Source organism: Hibiscus syriacus, unplaced genomic scaffold, assembly GCF_006381635.1.
Source record: "Hibiscus syriacus cultivar Baekdansim isolate YM2019G1 unplaced genomic scaffold, ASM638163v2 tig00002919_pilon, whole genome shotgun sequence".
Taxonomy (NCBI): Eukaryota; Viridiplantae; Streptophyta; class Magnoliopsida; order Malvales; family Malvaceae; genus Hibiscus; species Hibiscus syriacus.
In genome coordinates this window covers 208,163-227,213 of record NW_024061957.1, presented here as the reverse complement: position 1 = coordinate 227,213, position 19,051 = coordinate 208,163, and the positions used below count along the sequence as shown (strand labels likewise).

At 31.5% G+C, this 19,051-nt stretch overlaps 3 protein-coding genes across 5 annotated transcripts; 2 read left to right on the top strand and 1 right to left on the bottom strand.

Moving 5' to 3' along the window:
• The first annotated feature begins 2,969 nt into the window (after window positions 1-2,969).
• LOC120164111 (agamous-like MADS-box protein MADS2) lies at window positions 2,970-8,714 on the top strand. Its single transcript, XM_039173869.1, has 8 exons — window positions 2,970-3,494; window positions 6,343-6,421; window positions 6,562-6,623; window positions 7,125-7,224; window positions 7,415-7,456; window positions 7,535-7,576; window positions 8,099-8,235; window positions 8,510-8,714. The coding sequence occupies exons 1-8, from the start codon at window positions 3,310-3,312 to the stop codon at window positions 8,595-8,597; spliced, it is 735 nt and encodes a 244-aa protein (XP_039029800.1). The 5' UTR covers window positions 2,970-3,309; the 3' UTR covers window positions 8,598-8,714.
• A 3,408-nt stretch (window positions 8,715-12,122) lies between these two features.
• On the top strand, window positions 12,123-14,663 carry LOC120164086 (uncharacterized protein YwbO). The gene is made up of 8 exons (XM_039173849.1): window positions 12,123-12,238; window positions 13,106-13,273; window positions 13,352-13,471; window positions 13,575-13,618; window positions 13,717-13,842; window positions 14,110-14,194; window positions 14,286-14,342; window positions 14,417-14,663. The coding sequence occupies exons 1-8, from the start codon at window positions 12,194-12,196 to the stop codon at window positions 14,492-14,494; spliced, it is 723 nt and encodes a 240-aa protein (XP_039029780.1). The 5' UTR covers window positions 12,123-12,193; the 3' UTR covers window positions 14,495-14,663.
• A 40-nt stretch (window positions 14,664-14,703) lies between these two features.
• Window positions 14,704-18,878, bottom strand: LOC120164094 (E3 ubiquitin-protein ligase At3g02290-like). 3 transcript variants are annotated; one of them, XM_039173861.1, is made up of 5 exons: window positions 18,736-18,878; window positions 17,536-17,899; window positions 16,204-16,619; window positions 15,450-15,561; window positions 14,704-14,970 (listed from the first exon to the last, which is right to left on the bottom strand). In XM_039173861.1, exons 2-5 carry the CDS (start codon window positions 17,653-17,655, stop codon window positions 14,944-14,946), a joined length of 675 nt encoding a protein of 224 aa, XP_039029792.1. In that variant the 5' UTR covers window positions 17,656-17,899; window positions 18,736-18,878; the 3' UTR covers window positions 14,704-14,943. The 3 variants fall into 3 exon arrangements, 1 of the variants encoding a protein (XP_039029792.1); XR_005519709.1 differs by having other exon boundaries at window positions 14,709-14,970; window positions 15,450-15,559; window positions 16,128-16,619; window positions 18,736-18,876; XR_005519708.1 differs by lacking the exon at window positions 14,704-14,970 and having other exon boundaries at window positions 15,481-15,559; window positions 15,865-16,619; window positions 18,736-18,876.
• Between the last annotated feature and the right edge of the window lie 173 nt (window positions 18,879-19,051).

Genomic DNA, 19,051 nt, shown 5'->3' with positions numbered 1-19,051 from the left:
TTAATAGTATGAGACAATTATAATGTAACATATATTTACGACTTTCTTAATCAAATATTCTTTAAAAATTATTTTTTTATTAATGAGACCACGTGATAGGTTGATATATATTTAAATATTCTTATCAATTTTAAGGTAGATGACACGTTCTGATACTTCTGAGCACAACTACAATCTGATAGAAAATAGTTGCCATTGGAACAAATTGACACTTTCACGATCTGACTCACCGCGTGATGTCACACCCAATATTTTATATGTTTTGCCATATTTTGATTTTTATATTTTAAATTACAATGGCCGGAATAAATTAGAGAAATATAATAATTAAAAAAATAAAGATCCACTAATTGATTGAGTGATTATTATATTTATGTAAGTTTGAATTATGATATATATATTTTAGAATGTAATACCTTTCTTTTTAATAAAGAAACGAAAATAGTGTTAGTAAAAAATTATTAAAGGATTTTCAGTATTCTTTTGTAATTTTTTATTTTGATAATTTTTTAAATTTATTTATATTATGTTTTTTTTCTTTTGATTATATTTTTTATTATTAAAATTATCGTTACACAAAGACGGTTCTGATAAATTTACAGTGACCATAACACACTTTATCAAGAAGAAACAATTTTTCCCGGTTATTATAGAAATCACTTAAGTTTCTTAAATAATTTTATAAAACAATATTTTCCTATTTTTTAAACTCTAATATTGTCCTAATTTAATCTAATAATATATATATATATATATTAATTTTAATATAAAAAGATTGATTGATAAACCAACAAGAAAAAAACTTGATGGAATAGTTTCACTAATAATTAATCAAGCGTAAAGCTATCAAGTCACAGATAAATTAAAAGATAAAATAAAATTGTATTTTGAAAAATGGTATTTACGTCTTTTAATATTTTGAATTCAAATCAAACAACTCTAATTTATAAATTCATATTTTTTTAACTAAGGCTGGTTAAGTAAGTTTTATATTGAATCAAAAACTAATTAAGTAAATATTTTAAATTAAATAAGTCAATAAATCTCACCTCATCAATTAAATTAGATTTGAAATTGTACATTACTGAATTCAATGGAAAAATCAAATCAAATTAAATACTATAAATTTGCTTAAGATAAATATTCAGTTATAATAACATGACAATACAAGTTGTACAAAATTTTACATGACTTACCAACGGGTTGGTTCAATTGATAAACAGTTTGATATCGCTTAAGCAATGTCTCAGGTTCGAGTACTTGTATATGCAGAAAATCTCCATCGGAGACTCACCCACCAAAGTCAGGTGTGCGACCCGGGTCAGTCCAGATTAACCAAAGCGAAGCCTTGGAATTGGAGGGCAACCAAAAAAATGTTTTTACACGTAGGGGTGTTCATTCGGTTAAAACGGTGGTCGACCGAACCGAATTAACCATAACCGAATTAACTAAACTTTTTTTTTCTTTAACCGTTAACCGAACCGATTTTTTTTCCGAACATATTAACCGAACCAAATAAATTTCGGTTAATTTCGAATTAACCGGTTTTTTTTTTTAAAATTTTCTAATTTATATAAAAATTAAATATTTTTTAATTCAAAAAAAATTATAATTAATTTAAATAATATATAATTATAAAGTAAAAATTTTAAATAAATTTTTTAATTAATTAATATTTATTTAAGTTTAAAAGTTATTGGATCTTAAATTATTAATTGGGTTTTAAATAGTTTGGGCTTAGCCCATATGTTATATATAATATATTTAATATTTTTTAATTAAAAAACAGTTTACAATTAATTTAAATAATATATAATTATAAAATAAAAGATTTATATAATTTTTTAATTAATTAATATTGATTTAAGTTTAAAAGTTATTGGATCTTAAATTATTAATTGGGTTTTAAATGATTTGGGTTGAGCCCATATGTTATATATAATATATAATATATTTAAAATTTAATTTCGGTTAATTCAGTTAATTAACCGAATTCGAACCGAATTAACCGTTAACCGAATTCTAAAAATTTTATTAACCATTAACCGACCGAACTAATTTGGTAACCGAACCGAATTAACCGAACTAATTCGGTTCGGTCGGTTAACCGAATTAATTCGGTTATTTGAACACCCCTATTTACACGACTTTGAGAGTTTATTTTAAAAAAATGTCAAATCAATTTTTTTTATTAAATTAAGATGACTATACGATATTATATGTTCATAAACTCTAAATTATTTGATAATGAACGCTTATATCTCTGTATATATAACGCACAAATCCGTCACCTTAAAAGATAACAACAAATCTCTTGACCACCGAAGTCGTTTGGTTTGTGCCTTAAATTAAATATTAAATCATCAATAACATGATATCCACTTTAAGAGAGAAAATATTTAATGTAAGGTAAAAATCATAGGATTTAGAGTATTTAAAAATTTGTATATAATTTAAAAACATATATTACTTTGTAATCATTATAATTTAATAAAAAATGTACATAATTTTAAAATTTATCTATATTTTATTTCTTTAAAAGTTTGCTTAACCTTTCATTTAGTTTTACTTTTTTTATTCTCAAATATCTTATTTTCAATAAAAATACCACCAATTATTTTTCATGCGCTTCATAAAAAAGAACATCAATTTTTTTGTGTGCTTAATAAAAAAATGCCATCAACTAAACCGATAGGCGTTCAATTCTTAGGAGCGTGTAGTCAAACGCTAAAAGTGAGAATCTGAAAAACTCTTACTCAAAACAGGAGCAACAAAATTTTGGAGTACTATACGAAACGAGGAAAGAAAAACCACCACACTTGAACAACAAAGTAATTATTTTTTTTAAAGAAATATATGATACTTTTTACGTACATAAATGAAAACCTTGGGGGTTAGAAAGCTGGAACTGGAGAAGAACCAAAGTTACAAGGAACTAAGTATTTGAAGCAAATTTTCTCTCCTTTTCTTTCTCTTTCTCTCTTAGTATTATATTTGCTTTTTTCTCTTGAGTCTTGAAAGGGTGTCAATAATCCTACTTTTCTTTTTTCTCTTTGTTTTTCACAAATTTGGTTACACTTTGGGACCTGAGATCCCTGACTTAGCAAAGCAAAAACCAACCCTGCAACAAGCAGCTGCTTCCCAAGAACCAAGAAAAACAACAACATAATTTTAGCAAAAGAAGAAACAATTACATATACATAGAGAAATAGTCGGTAATCTAAAGTTATAGAGTTGTCTATTAGTATAAATATAGTAAGGCAATAAAGGGGAAAACCAAACCAAAAAAGGGTTTTTTTAAGGAAGACCATGGGGAGAGGAAGAGTAGAGTTGAAGAGGATAGAGAACAAGATAAATAGACAAGTTACATTTGCAAAGAGAAGAAATGGGTTGCTCAAGAAAGCTTACGAGCTCTCAGTTTTATGTGATGCTGAGGTTGCACTTATCATCTTCTCTAACCGTGGGAAGCTCTATGAGTTCTGTAGCAGCTCTAGGTATATCAACCCTTTTTCAGAGTTTTCTCTTTCGTCTCTCTTCTTTCTTGATTTTGTCCTTTTCTTTTTGCTGGTTTGATCTGTATTGATTTGTTTTGCTTTTATGTTGATTTTGAACTTGTCTCATTTGATCTCGTTTTCTTTGAGTACTTTATTTTTATGAGGATTTAGGAGGTTCATTAGGTTATAATTTCCATACTTTTTGCTTGCTTTTAATTATCTGGTTATGAGCTTCTGATCATTCATTTATCAAATTCTTTTCGTTATTTTTTGAGTTTCGGGTCTAGTTTTTTTTTTACATACAAGATCTGATTTGTATTTTTATGCAATTCAGTCTATAAAATTAAAGAAGATGACCCTTAGGTGGCGTTTGGTTGGATGTAATTTTTTGGAATCGGTGAGAATTGAAATTCAATTCCACTACTTTCCCATGTTTGGATCAAGTTTTTCAAGGGAATTGGAATCTCTAATGGAATTCAATTTCATCAAAGGAGGGAAAGTGAATTTCATAAAAAAAAAATGGATGAAATTCAATTTCATCAAATGAGGGAATTGAAATTTGATCATACTACCCTCATCAATCATTTGGTAACTTATTCATATATTAAATAAAAATATTTTTTATTATTTCGGGTCGGATTTTTAATTCATATATTTGGGTCGGGTCGGATGAAATTTTATTTTGATCGGGTCGGATCGGGTTTTTTAAGTGTAATATTCGGTACGGGTTTAGGGTGAAAAAAATCGGACCGACCCGAAAATATATATAATTCAGGTCGGGTCGGATTAAGTCACTGTTTTTATTAAATAAAAATATTTTTTTATTATTTCGGGTCGGGTCGGATTTCTAATTTATATATTCGGGTCGGGTCGGATGAAACTTTATTTTGTTCGGGTTGGGTCGGGTTTTTTAAGTGTGATATTCGGGTCGAGTCGGGTCGGATTTTTTTAAGTGTGATATTCGGACCGGGTCGGGTTCGGGTTTAGGGTGAAAAAAACCGGATCGACCCGAAAATATATATAATTCGGGTCGGGTCGGATAAAACTTTATTTTGTTCGGGTCGGGTTTTTTTAAGTGTGATATTCGGGTCGGGTTCGGGTTTAGGGTAAAAAAATCGGACTGACCCGAAAAAAATTATAATTTTACCTTATATATTTAGGAATAATTACAATAATACCCTATATATAATTTTTTTTCAATTAAGTCAATATTTTTATTGAATAAAAATATTTTTTTTATTATTTTGAGTCGTATCGGGTCGAGTTTCTAATTCATATATTGAGTAAAAATAGTTTTTGGTAACTAATTAACATACTCCGATTGGAATGTATCGAAATATTGCTCTATCTTTTGGTAACTTATTAACATATTTTGATTGCAATGTTTTAACTTATAATGTTTATTAGCATGGTTTTTATAATTTATTGAAATGAATAATTAATCAATAAAATGAAAATTTAATATTTTTAAATTTTTTATAATATATTACTACATGTAAGTTGTAAAATAAACTAAAATAAAGCAAAAAAATAAGAAGGGTAATTCTGTCATTTTACATTACTGAAATCAAATTCATCTGACATGTCTGCGAACCAAACAGAATATGGAATTGGATTACAATTCCATTTCCTGCCAACCAAACAGAATATGAAATTGGATTTCAATTCCTTCACATATTCCAATTCTCTCATAAATATTCCAGCGAACTAAACACCACCTTACTTCCCGAACCGCCACAAGCAGTGGAATGCTTGATACATGTAGAAGGAGCACACGATAGTTAAAGGCTAAGAGCCTTTTCTGTAATCACAAAAATAAATAAATAAATAAATAAATGACCATTTTTCTAGGTTTTTTTTCTTGCTCTAGGATTAACGTTTACGAGTTTTTTGCATGTATCAGTTCAGGTATAGAACTCTTATACCTTATCATGGTATGTCGATCGAGCTAGCTAATAAAACACCAAGTTTTCTTCAAATTTCCTACTGATGACACTTTTCTCAATGAAAAAAGTTCCACTCGTCAAAATTACAGATGTTTTTCCCTAAACATGTTCATGAAATTCTTACTAATAAATTGATTTCCTTTTATTTCCGGGGTCATTAATAACACAGCATCCCATTATTGGTTCTTAGGAGTAAGGAAAAAGGTTTTGAAGTTTCAATATTTGTAATATTAGGAGACTATTTTATATATATATATACATGCATCGTTTAAGAAATGAGGTAAGAGTGTTGTAAACCTTTGAAGTTTTCAAGTTAGTTCTTTGTAAATTGAATTACATAACTTTTAATCGAAGTCTATTTGTGGATCGGGTTAAATTTGTTATAGTATAGGTACTTTCAGAAACACTGGCAGATACAAAATGTCATTTCCTCAGTAGGGTTACATTACCATTGGTCGCTAGGGTGTCATGTCTTGAAATGCCCGCACAATGATTTCTCAATGGATTTTCTTCCTCGGATGCATAATTGAATATATGTTGTAAAGTTGATTCCATGATAAAAATGGCTTGGATTCCTCTCTTTTTGTTAGTGTTTTTAGTTTTTTTTTGAATTATTCCAGTAGTGAAATAGCAGATTTGAGGGTATGTTTTAGATTCTTGTTGTTTAGATTCATGCAAATCATTTACTTTTTCATGATTGAATATTACCCCATGTTTAGAAACACGTAGAATACGAATACTTCAAAAAAAAATTGAACAAGTTTACTATTATCCATGATGTAATACTAATAAACTACGTGTGTACATGAACTTGAGTATTTCAATGCAAAGATTAACTATTCCATGTACAATTTAGCATCATGAATGATAAATGTCCTTTTTCGCTTTTGCTTTCTTCTCAGCATGCTCAGGACACTTGACAGATATCAGAAATGCAGTTATGGTGCTGTGGAAGTTACCAAGCCAGCCAAGGAACTTGAGGTGAGATTTCGGCAATGTTCATAAACTGTTTGATAGATTGAGTCTTAAAAAAATTGGCTTGATAATCTAAAATATCTAGCTTTTGTTTTTGATTGTTCTCCCCTAGTTTCACTCTTTGTTTTCATTCTTTGCTGTTGCAGAGTAGCTATAGGGAGTACCTAAAACTGAAAGCTAGATATGAGGAACTGCAACGAACACAGAGGTACTGTGTCAATTTTTTTTATATAGAATATGTTAAACATGATTATGACAATGAAGATAACATGAATAGTATATGAAACCACATGTACGTGTCACGGGGACATTAGTCTTTGACTACTCAATTTCAAATCGAACGTCCCAATAAGTGGAATAGACAGGGTGGATAATCGTGGCGATGGTCCGTGACGAGGGCGTCATGAGTTTGGCTAGGGGAGAATGTTGCACCCTGAAGAGGTGGGGTACATAAATCCCACATCGAAAAGTAAAAAGTTCTGGAGTTTAAAAGTGGTGATGCTGCACATCTTATGACAGTCTTTTGAGGAAAGGGTAATAACGCTGTGAGATATGCATGTTGTAGACTGTTTACCTAAACGAGTTTGAGAAGACATATGCCTTTTGTAATAATTGGACAAGGAGTCTCAATGGCTGTAATTATTCCTAGTTGAAATATTTAAACATGAACAAGTTTATGTGCAATCTTGTTTGGTCCTTGATTCAACAGGAATCTCCTTGGTGAAGACTTTGGTCCATTGAACTCAAAGGAGCTCGAGCAGCTTGAGCACCAGCTTGAGTCATCCTTGAAACATGTTCGCTCCACCAAGGTAATAATATCATAGAGCAGTAAAGAGCGTTTTTTTCCCATGAAAAGATTAACCATAGTAAATTTGTGGCATAATTAACATTGTCAAGTTCTCAATTCATTTGCTTCTTCATTTCCCTTTTAACTCCATATGTTTTCAAGTTTCACTTTCAATATTGTAACACTTGTTTTGTTTCAATCTCTTTCTGCAGACCCAACATATGCTTGACCAGCTTTCTGATATTCAGAACAAGGTAACAATCTGAATTTTGGGCAAAAAAAAGTACTGCTAATGTTTTTTGTCCTTCTATGCTAACGGGCTTCAAGTACAGGAACAAATGCTAATGGAAGCTAACAGAGCTTTGTCCATAAAGGTAAATTCATCTCTTAAATTATAGAAGTAATAGCTTTCATCAACTTTTTTACTGTATATGATATGTCAAGTTGAAAGGACATAACTCATGACATAGTTTATGAAAGGGTTAATATATTATTAGATACCTGAATTTAGTTTCAAAATTCTAATCTGTACCTTCTATATTTTTGGAGGTCCAATTTGATACTAAAACTTGGCTTTTGTTACACGTTAATATATATACAAGTGAGCCTAAGCAAGCATTTAGAGGAGTCAATCACAAGCTGATATCAAGCAGCTTGGAGTTTGGAGTATCATTTTGATTGCTTTCTTCCCTATTCGACCAACAAGCCTTAAATATAGCATTTTACTTGATCATCTCTATCTATATTGAAGATTTGATACTTAAATTTCCATAAGATCCAATATGAATGTGAAGTTGATATTGCGAAAAAGTGATGAGTGACTGTTTCTTCAGACCGGTAGTTGTCTCATATACTAGTCAATTTTATCAGCTGAAGACATTTTTATGTTTATCTAGCTTGAAGACATTAATGCCAGAAATCAGTTTCGAGCACATTGGGAAGGTGGCGAGCAAAGTGTGTCATTCAATAACCAGCAGGCTCAGTCCATGGGGTTCTATCAGCCATTGGAATGCAATCCAACTTTGCAGATAGGGTATGATTTCAACCCCTTTATTTTTTTCCTTTTCTCGAGATATTATTTCACAAATCCTCGTCACGCCATCTATGATCCCAACAAATAAAATTCACCCACCTCATCTTTTTTTTCTTCATGTCACTAATCCAATGATATTTAACTTTCAAGTAACTACACTCTCATATTTACATGAAAAAAATGGTGAAGATTCATTTTTGAAAAACGACGTGAAAGAAAAAAAATTGAAGTGGGTGATTTTTATTGATTGAGAAATTATCTGTTTCTGGTGCAGGTACTGCAATCCTGGAGCTTCAGACCAGATGGCTGCAACAACTCATGCTCAGCAAGTCAATGGCTTTATTCCTGGAAGGATGCTCTAAATTTTTGGTTCCATCAACATGGTTAAAATGATCATAAATTCTAGTGGCTTAAAATGTTTCTTGATGTTGGAAATGTGTAAAAATGGCTTCAAGAGCATAGATGAATAATATCCTGCATTGACATAAAACACTACAGCAGAGACAGTTTGCTTTGACACTGGTTAAGCCTTATTAGACCGGTATGATCACGTTGCCAAAATGTTTTGGGCATTGTTGTTGTTGGCTGCAATTTTTGGGTGAAAGATGGAAGTTATACTTCCATGGCTCGTATTTACATTGACTTGTTAATAGGGGTGTGCAAAAATACCTGACCCGGTTGAACCGACCCGCCGACCCGGATCTAAAAAACCGGATATTTTTCTAAAAAATTACCCGGTCAGGTCGGGTATCCGACCTGATACTTTCCGGGTCGGGCTTGGGTCACAAAAATTGATTTTTCTGGGTACCCGGTTACCGAGTACCCGGTTAAGTTTTTATTTTTTTAATTATATATATATTTAATTTATAAAATACTTTTAGTCTTATAACTTTTCATATTGAAAATGATTAAAACATGTCATTTAGTTCAAATATTATACAATAACATTATCAATTTATCATATAGTATTTATAATATGTACATGTAACATATAGACAAAAAGACAAGTTAAATCAATTCATAGTAGTTAAATTAACAAAGCTGGCATGTTCATAATTTAATAAACATATCAACAATCACTACACGTATTATACACTTTATCTCGTACATGTAACTATACTAAACATGTTTTTATTATCATATATTTATATTATCAGTATTTATTCTAAGTATTCTTACTAGATTAGTTTAGATTTAAAATTTTTACATTTGAAATAATTTTTATCATAGTATCAATTTTATATTTTGAACTTTTAAATTTTGTGTTTGGATGTTGAACTGTGTAATTTGAAATTTCGAACATTTAAATTTGTGTTTTTTTATTTAATGATTTAAAGAAAAAATCCGGTATCGGGTACCAGCAAAATCTGGGTATCCGATTACCGGATACCCAGAACATCCGGGTCGAGACACGAGCCAAAAAATCACTGACCCGATAATCGGGTACCAGAAAATCCGGGTACCCGGATTTGCACACCCCTACTTGTTAAGAGTAGATCCAGTTTTAGATGGTCATTAACTCATAATGAATAAAATGACTAGATAGGAAGATTGAGGGCCTTACACACTTCTTTATAAAATACAAACAAATCTTTATTGGATGATTAAATTTATTAAGTTAAATTAAAATTAAGATCAAATTAATAAAATATGTAAGTAATGAAAATCAAATATATAATTATATATATTTATTTAATTATCATATCAATATTTACTTATTAATGAGAACAAACTTAACTAACATTATTTAAGTAATTAAAGGACCTACTTAATTTTTTAATAACTCATGATTAAATTGAAACCTCTACAATTAAATGACACTTCAAGTGGTTTATCCTTTTATTTAGAGTTAATCACATCATCTATCCTCAAAGTATGTCCCTTATTTTAAATTGGATCTTAAACTTTCAAATATTCAAATTTCATCTCTAAACTATGAATGTCATTCTAAATTAGTCCCCAAGCTTTTTGAACATTCCAAATTCATCCCAAACTATACGCATATACTAATCACATCAATCTTTAATAAAATTGTTAGGCTGAGTTATATTATAATATGTTTAAAAAAACAAAATTATGGTTGAAACTAATTACATGTTTGGATGGGTTTAGGGATGAAATTGAAATATTTAAAAGTTCGGAGATCAATTTAGAAAGAGAGTCATAGTTTAGGGATGAAATTAGATTGTTCAAAAGTTTAAAGACTAATTTAGAATGAAAGTCATACTTTAGGGATGAAATTAAAATATTTAAAAATTAAAAGACTAATTTAAAATGTAGGTTATAATTTGAATACATATGATATATTTAACTCTTTTATTTATTGTAGAACCTTTGGAATTTAAGGAGTATGTGAATCAGGATTGTTTCAGGAAAGATGACTAATATACGATTAATATATGACATTACCGGATATATTAAAAGATATTTAATAAATTCGGTTTAGTGCTACCTATTATGTTGACAGACTAATAATGTTTTAGGTAGAAAACATGAAAAACTATTAAAAAATTTGGAAACCGATAAACTTTAGTTATCGGTAAGTATTGATGCATATATATAAGTGTCCATACTTATTTCACTGTGAAAAACATTAATTTAAGGTTATTTTTTTAGTGAGTTTTAAGATATTAATTTAGTAATTATACACGTCTAATGGTTTATTTTTATGTTACGATATATACTATTATTAAATTAAAAATAATAAACATAGATATTACATATTTATTATTATCTTTGGTTAAAATTGTTAAATTTAAATTCTAAATAATATTTTATAAAATATCAAAACAATCAAATAATTTTTTGTGTAAATGAAATTATTAAATTAATATTGTAGGTTGAAAACATGAAACACTATTAAAATTTTTTGAAACATAAATTACATAACTTTCAACAAAGTATCGATACATTTTTATAAAAAATATTTATACTTTCAACATATCAGGTAAATTTGACCAGTTTTATCATAATGAAACTGATTTTGTCATATTTTTACCTGTTATATTGTAAAGTATCAATATATTTTTTATAAAGTATCGATATTTTATAGGCCCTATTACTGCTTTTCTTTTAAATTCCAAAAGTGTCGATACTTATTTAAATGGAATCGACACTTTCAACATATCCAGTAGGTAGTTTAATGTAATAGGTAACACCTATTTGTTTTTACCGTTTACATTATTATACTTGATAATGTTTCCAGTAAATAACCGGTTATGTTATCCTTGGTAATATTTTAGGCGTTTACCTAATATATTGTAATAACAAATTAAATAATTAACATATTTTATTATATAAGCACTACCTATTACGTTATATAAGCGCTACCTAATATGTTATTGTGCTTGATAATTTTTCCAGTAATTAACCTATTTTATTATATAAGCGATACCTATTACATTATATAAGTTTTACCTAATATATATTATTGTGCTTGATAATGATTCCAGTAATTAACCTATTTTATTATATAAGCACTACCTATTATATTATATAAGCGGTACCTAATATGTTATTGTGCTTGATAATATTTCCAATTAAATGATATAAAATAACCAGTCTAAATTTTAACCGATCATATCATTTTTTAGCCGTTTAAACGCCGCACCGCATAACTTCCCTGTGAATCGGGTCAGATCCGACCGTATTCGAATTATGAAGAACATTTCTTTCGACCAAATTAAACGACGTCAAGTATAGGTAATGCTTTACGTCAGCACTAGACATCTTCTAGATACAGGAAATTGTATATTAAGATTAAGATCTAAACTTGACAATAATTAAAATTATTTTTAATTGTTTTCCTTATATATTTCTATTTTAATACAGTAAAAAAGTGGGAAGTCATTGTCTTTGGTAGTAGGTGTTTATGAGAGACAGAAGCTTTAGACCAACAAAATGTCAACCCTTATGTTTCGATATATAAACTCTATTATCTTCCAATTTCCAACATCCAATGCGTTTATTTTGTCTTCCGAAGAGCTTCAGTTTCCATCTTCAGGTAATCTTTTTTCTCTCTATCCAAACAGAATTCCAGTTCCCACTTCCCCGATCTTTTGAATCCACCAATTAGCATGTTTGAATTCCTTGATTTATATATTTCATAATTTTTTCTGACACCCTTTTGTTTATCTCTACCATGATTGGGATAAATTCTTATTTTTATATGCTAAAGGTTATTGCTTTAGCTTCAAAGAATTCTTTCTGTTTTGCAAAATGTAAACTTTTAACAATTGTGATTGTGCTTTCTTCTGGTTATCTGGGTGAAATAAGACAAACCCAACTTTGCAAATTTGATACTCCTTTAAAGTTCCCTTTTTCTTGGATACGGAAGCAGAAATGGATAAGGTTGATTACATGTAAGAAAAACATTAGGATTTATTAATTTGGTAAAGGATTGTATATGCAATTTCTTGACTGAAAAAATAAAGGGTTTTCCTCAAATATAAGATCTGCAAATCTAACCTACGTGTTTTGGAGAAGAGGAGCACCATCTTTGCATGGCATTTTTCGATGTCCACCACGTTTTCTAAACAATTAAGGTTTAGAATTATGTGAAAAGCAAGCAAAATGGTCCAAATTACATGTGATCGGATGTTTATGCATTAGGGATAAATTAGATCTTCGTAGTTCATTCAAGATTTATGTTTGTTGTTAACTTTTTGTAGATAAAATTTATGGATTGGTCCTGGAATACGCAATGTTACGACATTTTAGCACTCGGGACGAGTGAAGATGATTTTCTTTTACATATGTGTGTGTATGTGTTTATAGATGATTGCATCAACGATGACCTCTGTAGCTTATTTTGCTTGTCCTTTTGGTTACTGATTTGGAACTATACCTGTTACCTGCCATCATTATGTAGAAAGTCAGCAAAAACCAGAGGGTAATGGCTCAGTCATCTGGTAGCAATTCTGCGAAGAAGCTCGTTCAAATTGATGTCACTTCAGACAGCGTTTGCCCATGGTGCTTTGTGGGGAAAAGAAACCTCGACAAAGCCATTGCTCAATCTAAGGATCAATTTGATTTTGAGGTCTGTCATCACATGCACAGGCCTTAATACTTGTCAAATGCATATTAAATTACTCTCATCGATGGTTGTTCTTCTCAGATTAAGTGGCATCCATATTTTCTTGATCCTTCTGCACCCAAGGAAGGAGTCAACAAGAAAGAATACTACGAGAAGAAGTTCGGATCTCGAGCTCAAGGAATTCTTGCTCGTATGACTGAGGTCTTGCTATATTCTTTGAACTTCATATTGTTATAATTTGATTTGCCTTGCCTTCAAGTTTGTTGCTTACTGCCTGACTTGCTGTGGCCACATAAAATTGCAGATCTTTAGAAATCTTGGATTGGAATATGACATGTCTGGACTCACGTAAGTTTCGCTTTTTTGCTTTGCTATTTTTCGTGTAATAAGAGGGCCGAAGGTGTCTGTGCTAATAAATAGGCATAACCGGAACTTGATATGAACAGGGGAAGTTCTCTTGACAGTCATAGGCTGATCTATTTTGCTGGAAAACAAGGCCTCGACAAGCAACATGCTCTCGTGGAGGAGATTTATCTTGGATACTTCACGCAGGGAAAATTTGTTGGTGACCGGTATGTGTAGTTCATACTTTTTAGTCTTCGATGAATTCCAATCAGTTATCTCAAGTGGTTTACAATCAATTATTTTCCGAATGACAAAATACAAACACTTGTGGTGGCATCTTGGATAATAAACCTCAGAAGTAAGCTTGTTGGAACATCTTTTGGTGACATTGGGTTTTACGGTTATGTTCATTTATGTAGAGAACTAATAAAGTAGTTGTGCATCGTCATATCCCTACCCCGAGTGATTGCATCTAACAATGTGATTGGATGCAGGGAGTTTCTTCTGGAATCTGCTAGGAAGGTTGGAGTTGAAGGTGCTGCAGAATTTCTGGGAAATCCTAATAACGGAGTTAAGGAGGTCTGCTCCGTCTTACCACCACCCGTCTATCGTACATTCCTTCATAATATATGTGCTTCATAGCTAACCGAGGTTTTATTTTCCGATTAAGGTTAACGAGGAGCTGGAGAAGTACTCTGCAAACATTTCTGGAGTCCCACATTACGTGGTGGGTGAAAAACCTAAGCTTTTAGTTTTTTGTTAGCTTTAGTTGGAAAACTAAGACAATGTGTTTTTTGGCAGATAAATGGGAAGCACCAGTTAAGTGGTGGACAACCAGCAGAAGTTTTCCTGAGAGCTTTTCAAGTTGCAGCAAAATGAGAATATTTCAAGCATTTTCAACCTATACAAAATCAATAATTTGGCCATTTAGTAAACTCTCTTCTTACCAGGTGTTTATGGATTTCTTTTATTGGCCGAAGAACCTGGGTTTTATGTTTTGCTTGTATACGCAGGAGTGTATTTTGACAAAACATGTATAATTTGTGTGGTTAAATTCGAATTTAAATCCAATAACACAACCAAACCTCCTTTATAAAAAAGAATCCACACTTAGTTTTCCAATAATCATGCATATGATTTCTTTTCCCCCCACTTTAAGGGTTACAAGGACAATGGAATTAAAATCTTTATACAAAACACTTTCATATTTATGGTATGAGACAATCACCTAGTCCTGAATTATTCACAAAGGACTCTAGATGTCTTCCCTTACTTTCTATCTTCGGTTGTCGCTTGTTATCATCCGTAACAAAAACTTTCAAGCAGGATTAGGTCGTTTCATCAAACGCCATGACCTAGAAAAGCAAACAAAACAAATAACCATTAATTGCCTGTCAAATCCAGGGAAAAGTCAAGTAAATAAAACATCAGGAAATATTCTGGACTTCGCTCAAAATTATCATTAAAATGACATACACTAGCAAACAAGTGTTTAAATTGTTTAAGAAGAAACATCCAAACGTGTCAAATCCATTAGATGAGAACTACTTGAAAAACTATACACACTATATAACCATTAATGTGCACGAGTGTTGATAAACAAACCAATGGAAAAAATCTTATGCAGAACTCATAAAGGGAGAGAGCAAGACATGAACCTTAAAATGTATTTGAAGGCAAATTAAGATGCTAATATTTGTAAACCTAGCATGCATGAAGATCCTATAAAAATTGGAATTCTAGAAAGGAAAGAACTGCTGATTAAGCGGGATGAAATGTGAACAGCACAACTGTTGATGGAATATATATTATCATTTAGCTGAAAGCAGGTTACCTTCCCACAGACTGGACAGTGATCACTTCTCTCCATCCATTCATAAATGCAACCAAGATGGAAATGGTGGGAACACTTTGTTTTTATCTTCCGATTCTCTGCAGTATATTCTGCACATAAATTATAACAGTAAGTTTAAATGAGGATAATATATGTATAACAAGTACAACCTAATATGATCCATGACACTATCAGTTTTTGATAGCAGTGATTGACAGATTGTTTCTAACATAAATGACTTGGCATATTCCTTGAATTAAATCCAGACTTCTTAATAATCAATCGCTAGAATCCAGTACAATTAATGACCCAAGCACCCAGGTTAGAGAAGCAAGATATAGCAGAAACTAGACATTCCAAGGCATCCTTCATAGTTCTAGAAAACTTAGCCTATTCAACCAGTCATTTAGGAAACCTTGTTGGAGGGAAGAGAGGAAGACGAAAATCACTTGTGGCACACATTCTTTTATCTAATAGAAAGCGAGAGATTCTAGTTGATATTGCTGAACTTCTGATGGCAGAGGAGCAAATCCCCAGTATTCTTGACAAATTATTACAGAAACAGTCATCATTGTTTTTTTATATTGTGGACTAAAACTAAAATCCATCCTTTATAGTTGGCTGAACACCTTGCCAGGTTCACAAGCAAGAAATAGATAAGTGGGTAAGAGTCCAAACCAGTACTGATGCATGCCAGGAAAAGCACATCAGACACCACTGCAGCATCGTCATTGTCAAGAAAAATGACTTAACTTCAAGACATGTTGGACAGACATCCTCCTCTTCTATCCGTGAATAGATGTTCTCAATTCCAACCGATTTTTTTGTTGATGAGAGTTGTGAGGATTTGGAATGCTGCTCAGTTGAGCCTTGTTCACAAGCATTCCATTTTTCTCCTCTACTCAAAGAATCCAGACCTGCATCATCTTCACCTCTTAAAGGCTCCAATTCCCCTTGGGAATGACTTGAACCCTTCTCATGTCTTGAAACAAGGCCATTACGTTGTAAGCGAAAATATCTGGTGTCAGCATCACAAGGCAAGGGCCTTGGAGTAGAACAGTACATGTCAGAAAGTGAGTTGTCTCGTGGTGCAGAAGAGTTCATAGATGCTGTTCCCTGAATGGATGAAGGGACAGAGTGCAGCTTTCCTCGTCGAAATAATGTGGTACACTACAATTACAGGGACCAAAGAAACAACATAAGTACAAAAAAACTGAAACTCCATAACTGAAATATTTGAGGACAAAGTTCTGGTCAATTCAGAAACAGGTAACACCAAACACCTTTCCAGTCAACTTCCTCACCCTGCTACTAATCAAACACATAATTCAGAATGTAAACGATCAACTGATAATTTTCAAGATTAGGTTAGTACTTAATGGTCCATAATTGATTTCGATAGATATCTGTCTACCAAAAGGTCAATATAGGCCAATGCAGATGGAATTTGCTAGATCAAGAACTGGTGTATGGGCATTGTAAGCGAATTTCACTTGCTCCAAGAGCCTATAAAGAGTGTTCTTCAAGCAAAACAGTTCTTAGGCACTGACATGTTAATCATCCTATTCCGTTTTATTTCACGAACAGGTAACTAGATTAACACAGCCCTACACACATCATAAACCATAAAGGAATTTTCCCCGACTTGGGAAACTTGGTCAATATATTAGCCACTGCTACTTATATTCACTCTTTCAGATTCTTTCATTCACCAAACCTTATCCCTCTCTATCTCTCTCCAAGGCATCCACAAAAGTATAAGCATGGGACTCAGTAAAAAGTTTACAAATGACTTCGTTTGCATTAACAGTAGTCAATAGAGATGATATTTAGTAAATTATTACAATGCTTTAAACGAAATTATTGTGGAAATAATAGGCTGATACCACCCACATGCGCACAAAAAGAAAGATAAAGAGTTATATTTCCAAAGACAAGCCTACTTTTTAACAACATAAAGTGGCATGAAAGGAATAATCAATAGAACCACCGCTTTTACAACCTCAAGTGACATGAAAATACTATGATTTGAAGAAATAATAATAGAGCCAAAACCAATGCTAATTGTCAAGTATCAGAAAACTACCGTGAGTATAAAATTCTGATAGAAGCAACCGAGGCACAAACAATTTCTAAAAATATTACTGTTTGGATTCATGTAGTCCTCAAAATCCTCAGCATGCAGGCAGGAACAAACAGAACCCATAATGTCAACTTTTAAGCTTTCCCTTTCAGTTTAAACTCTCTATGCAATGCAACCTCATCAATATGGCTCAACCATTCTAATTATACATATACATCAAGAACAAAGTTCTTGAAACTAAAAAAGGCAATGAGAGGATGCCAAGCTCGCAGAAGTCCCAAGCAGCTCTACCAACCAGAACCCCCTATCTTCTATGTACAATACGTTGAATGTCTGTGTATAATTTAGCTATATAGATCTTCTTCAGCTGTAAAATAAAAATTAAACATATCAGTATGTCAATATTGTAGATAACATAAACCCAACGAGTCACACACCATATGCAGGGACGAACGTAGAAATTTATGCTAGAGGGGGCAAACTTCTAAATTTTAGGAGGGAACAAGCTTATAAAATTCTAGGCGCAAAACCATATTTTCAATAGAAAATATATAGAAAAAATCTAAAATATATGATAATTTTGAACTTTTAGGGGGCCACTGCCCTCACCCGCCTTCCCCTCGGTCCATCCCTAACAATACGTGAGCCAATTTTGTGGATAACATAAACCAAACTGAACCAACAAAACAATCTTCATAGCAAGTTCATAATGCCACACTACTAAGAAACCAAAGAGCTTCCCTTTTTTTTGCTATTGAGAAAGTAATAACCATCTTCAAAGGCTCTGTTCATTACGAGCAAAAGGGTTATTTTCTTAAATATTAAGAAGTAGAAATATCAACAAAACAGTCACGATCATTTTGGGAATTAAATGTTACATATGAAAATAATTTCTCTTTAAGTCATCATAAGAGAACATATAACTAAACTATTCATATGTTTAAGTTTCCATCAAATCAACACCAAAAAGTCCATAAAAAAAAAGTTAAAGATAACCCAGAAACAAGCTTAGAACAATCAAATAAAGGAAACCCGATTTGGTCATCTAAAATGAAAGCAAACAAAAAATCAACACTAAAGCACGGAATTTGGTCCAAGACATGCATGAGCTGAAAAAAAAAAACGAAAAATTCCCAATTTTGATTAGCCCAAGAGGACACGATTAAACATCCTGTACCGATGAAAAATGAATAAAAAGGTTACCTGGATGGAAATTCAGCTGATTGATAAGGCGAAGAATTTTATTTCATTATATATACATATTTATGTACTTATTTAATTTGGAGTGGGTGAAGAGAAGAAGAAGAACAGTGAACCTAGGAGAGCTCCGGAAATCTGGAAAATATAAATTTATTAAAAAAGGGAAATTAAAAGGAAAAAAAATAATGAAAGAGAGTGACAGAGAAAGCTAAACAAATGTGAAGTGCATTTGATAAGTTGATCTCTAAAGAGATGAACCAAAAATTAATGATTTTTTTATGTCAACAAAAATTTATTTTCTCTAAATTTACATTATTTA

What these genes read in the sequence shown, in the direction of transcription:
- LOC120164094 (XM_039173861.1), bottom strand. Translation starts at nt 17,655, where the DNA reads ATGGGTTCTGTTTGTTCCTGCCTGCATGCTGAGGATTTTGAGGACTAC. An exon ending in GTCTGTCCAACATGTCTTGA is followed by an intron (nt 15,562 to 16,203) that starts AGTTAAGTCATT and finishes TAATTTATGTGC; the next exon opens with AGAATATACTGCAGAGAATC. An exon ending in ACTGTCCAGTCTGTGGGAAG is followed by an intron (nt 14,971 to 15,449) that starts GTAACCTGCTTT and finishes TTGCTTTTCTAG; the next exon opens with GTCATGGCGTTTGATGAAAC.
- LOC120164086 (XM_039173849.1), top strand. Translation starts at nt 12,194, where the DNA reads ATGCGTTTATTTTGTCTTCCGAAGAGCTTCAGTTTCCATCTTCAG. An exon ending in AGGATCAATTTGATTTTGAG is followed by an intron (nt 13,274 to 13,351) that starts GTCTGTCATCAC and finishes TGTTCTTCTCAG; the next exon opens with ATTAAGTGGCATCCATATTT. An exon ending in CTGGAGTCCCACATTACGTG is followed by an intron (nt 14,343 to 14,416) that starts GTGGGTGAAAAA and finishes GTTTTTTGGCAG; the next exon opens with ATAAATGGGAAGCACCAGTT.
- LOC120164111 (XM_039173869.1), top strand. Translation starts at nt 3,310, where the DNA reads ATGGGGAGAGGAAGAGTAGAGTTGAAGAGGATAGAGAACAAGATAAAT. An exon ending in AGCCAGCCAAGGAACTTGAG is followed by an intron (nt 6,422 to 6,561) that starts GTGAGATTTCGG and finishes TTGCTGTTGCAG; the next exon opens with AGTAGCTATAGGGAGTACCT. An exon ending in AATCCAACTTTGCAGATAGG is followed by an intron (nt 8,236 to 8,509) that starts GTATGATTTCAA and finishes TTTCTGGTGCAG; the next exon opens with GTACTGCAATCCTGGAGCTT.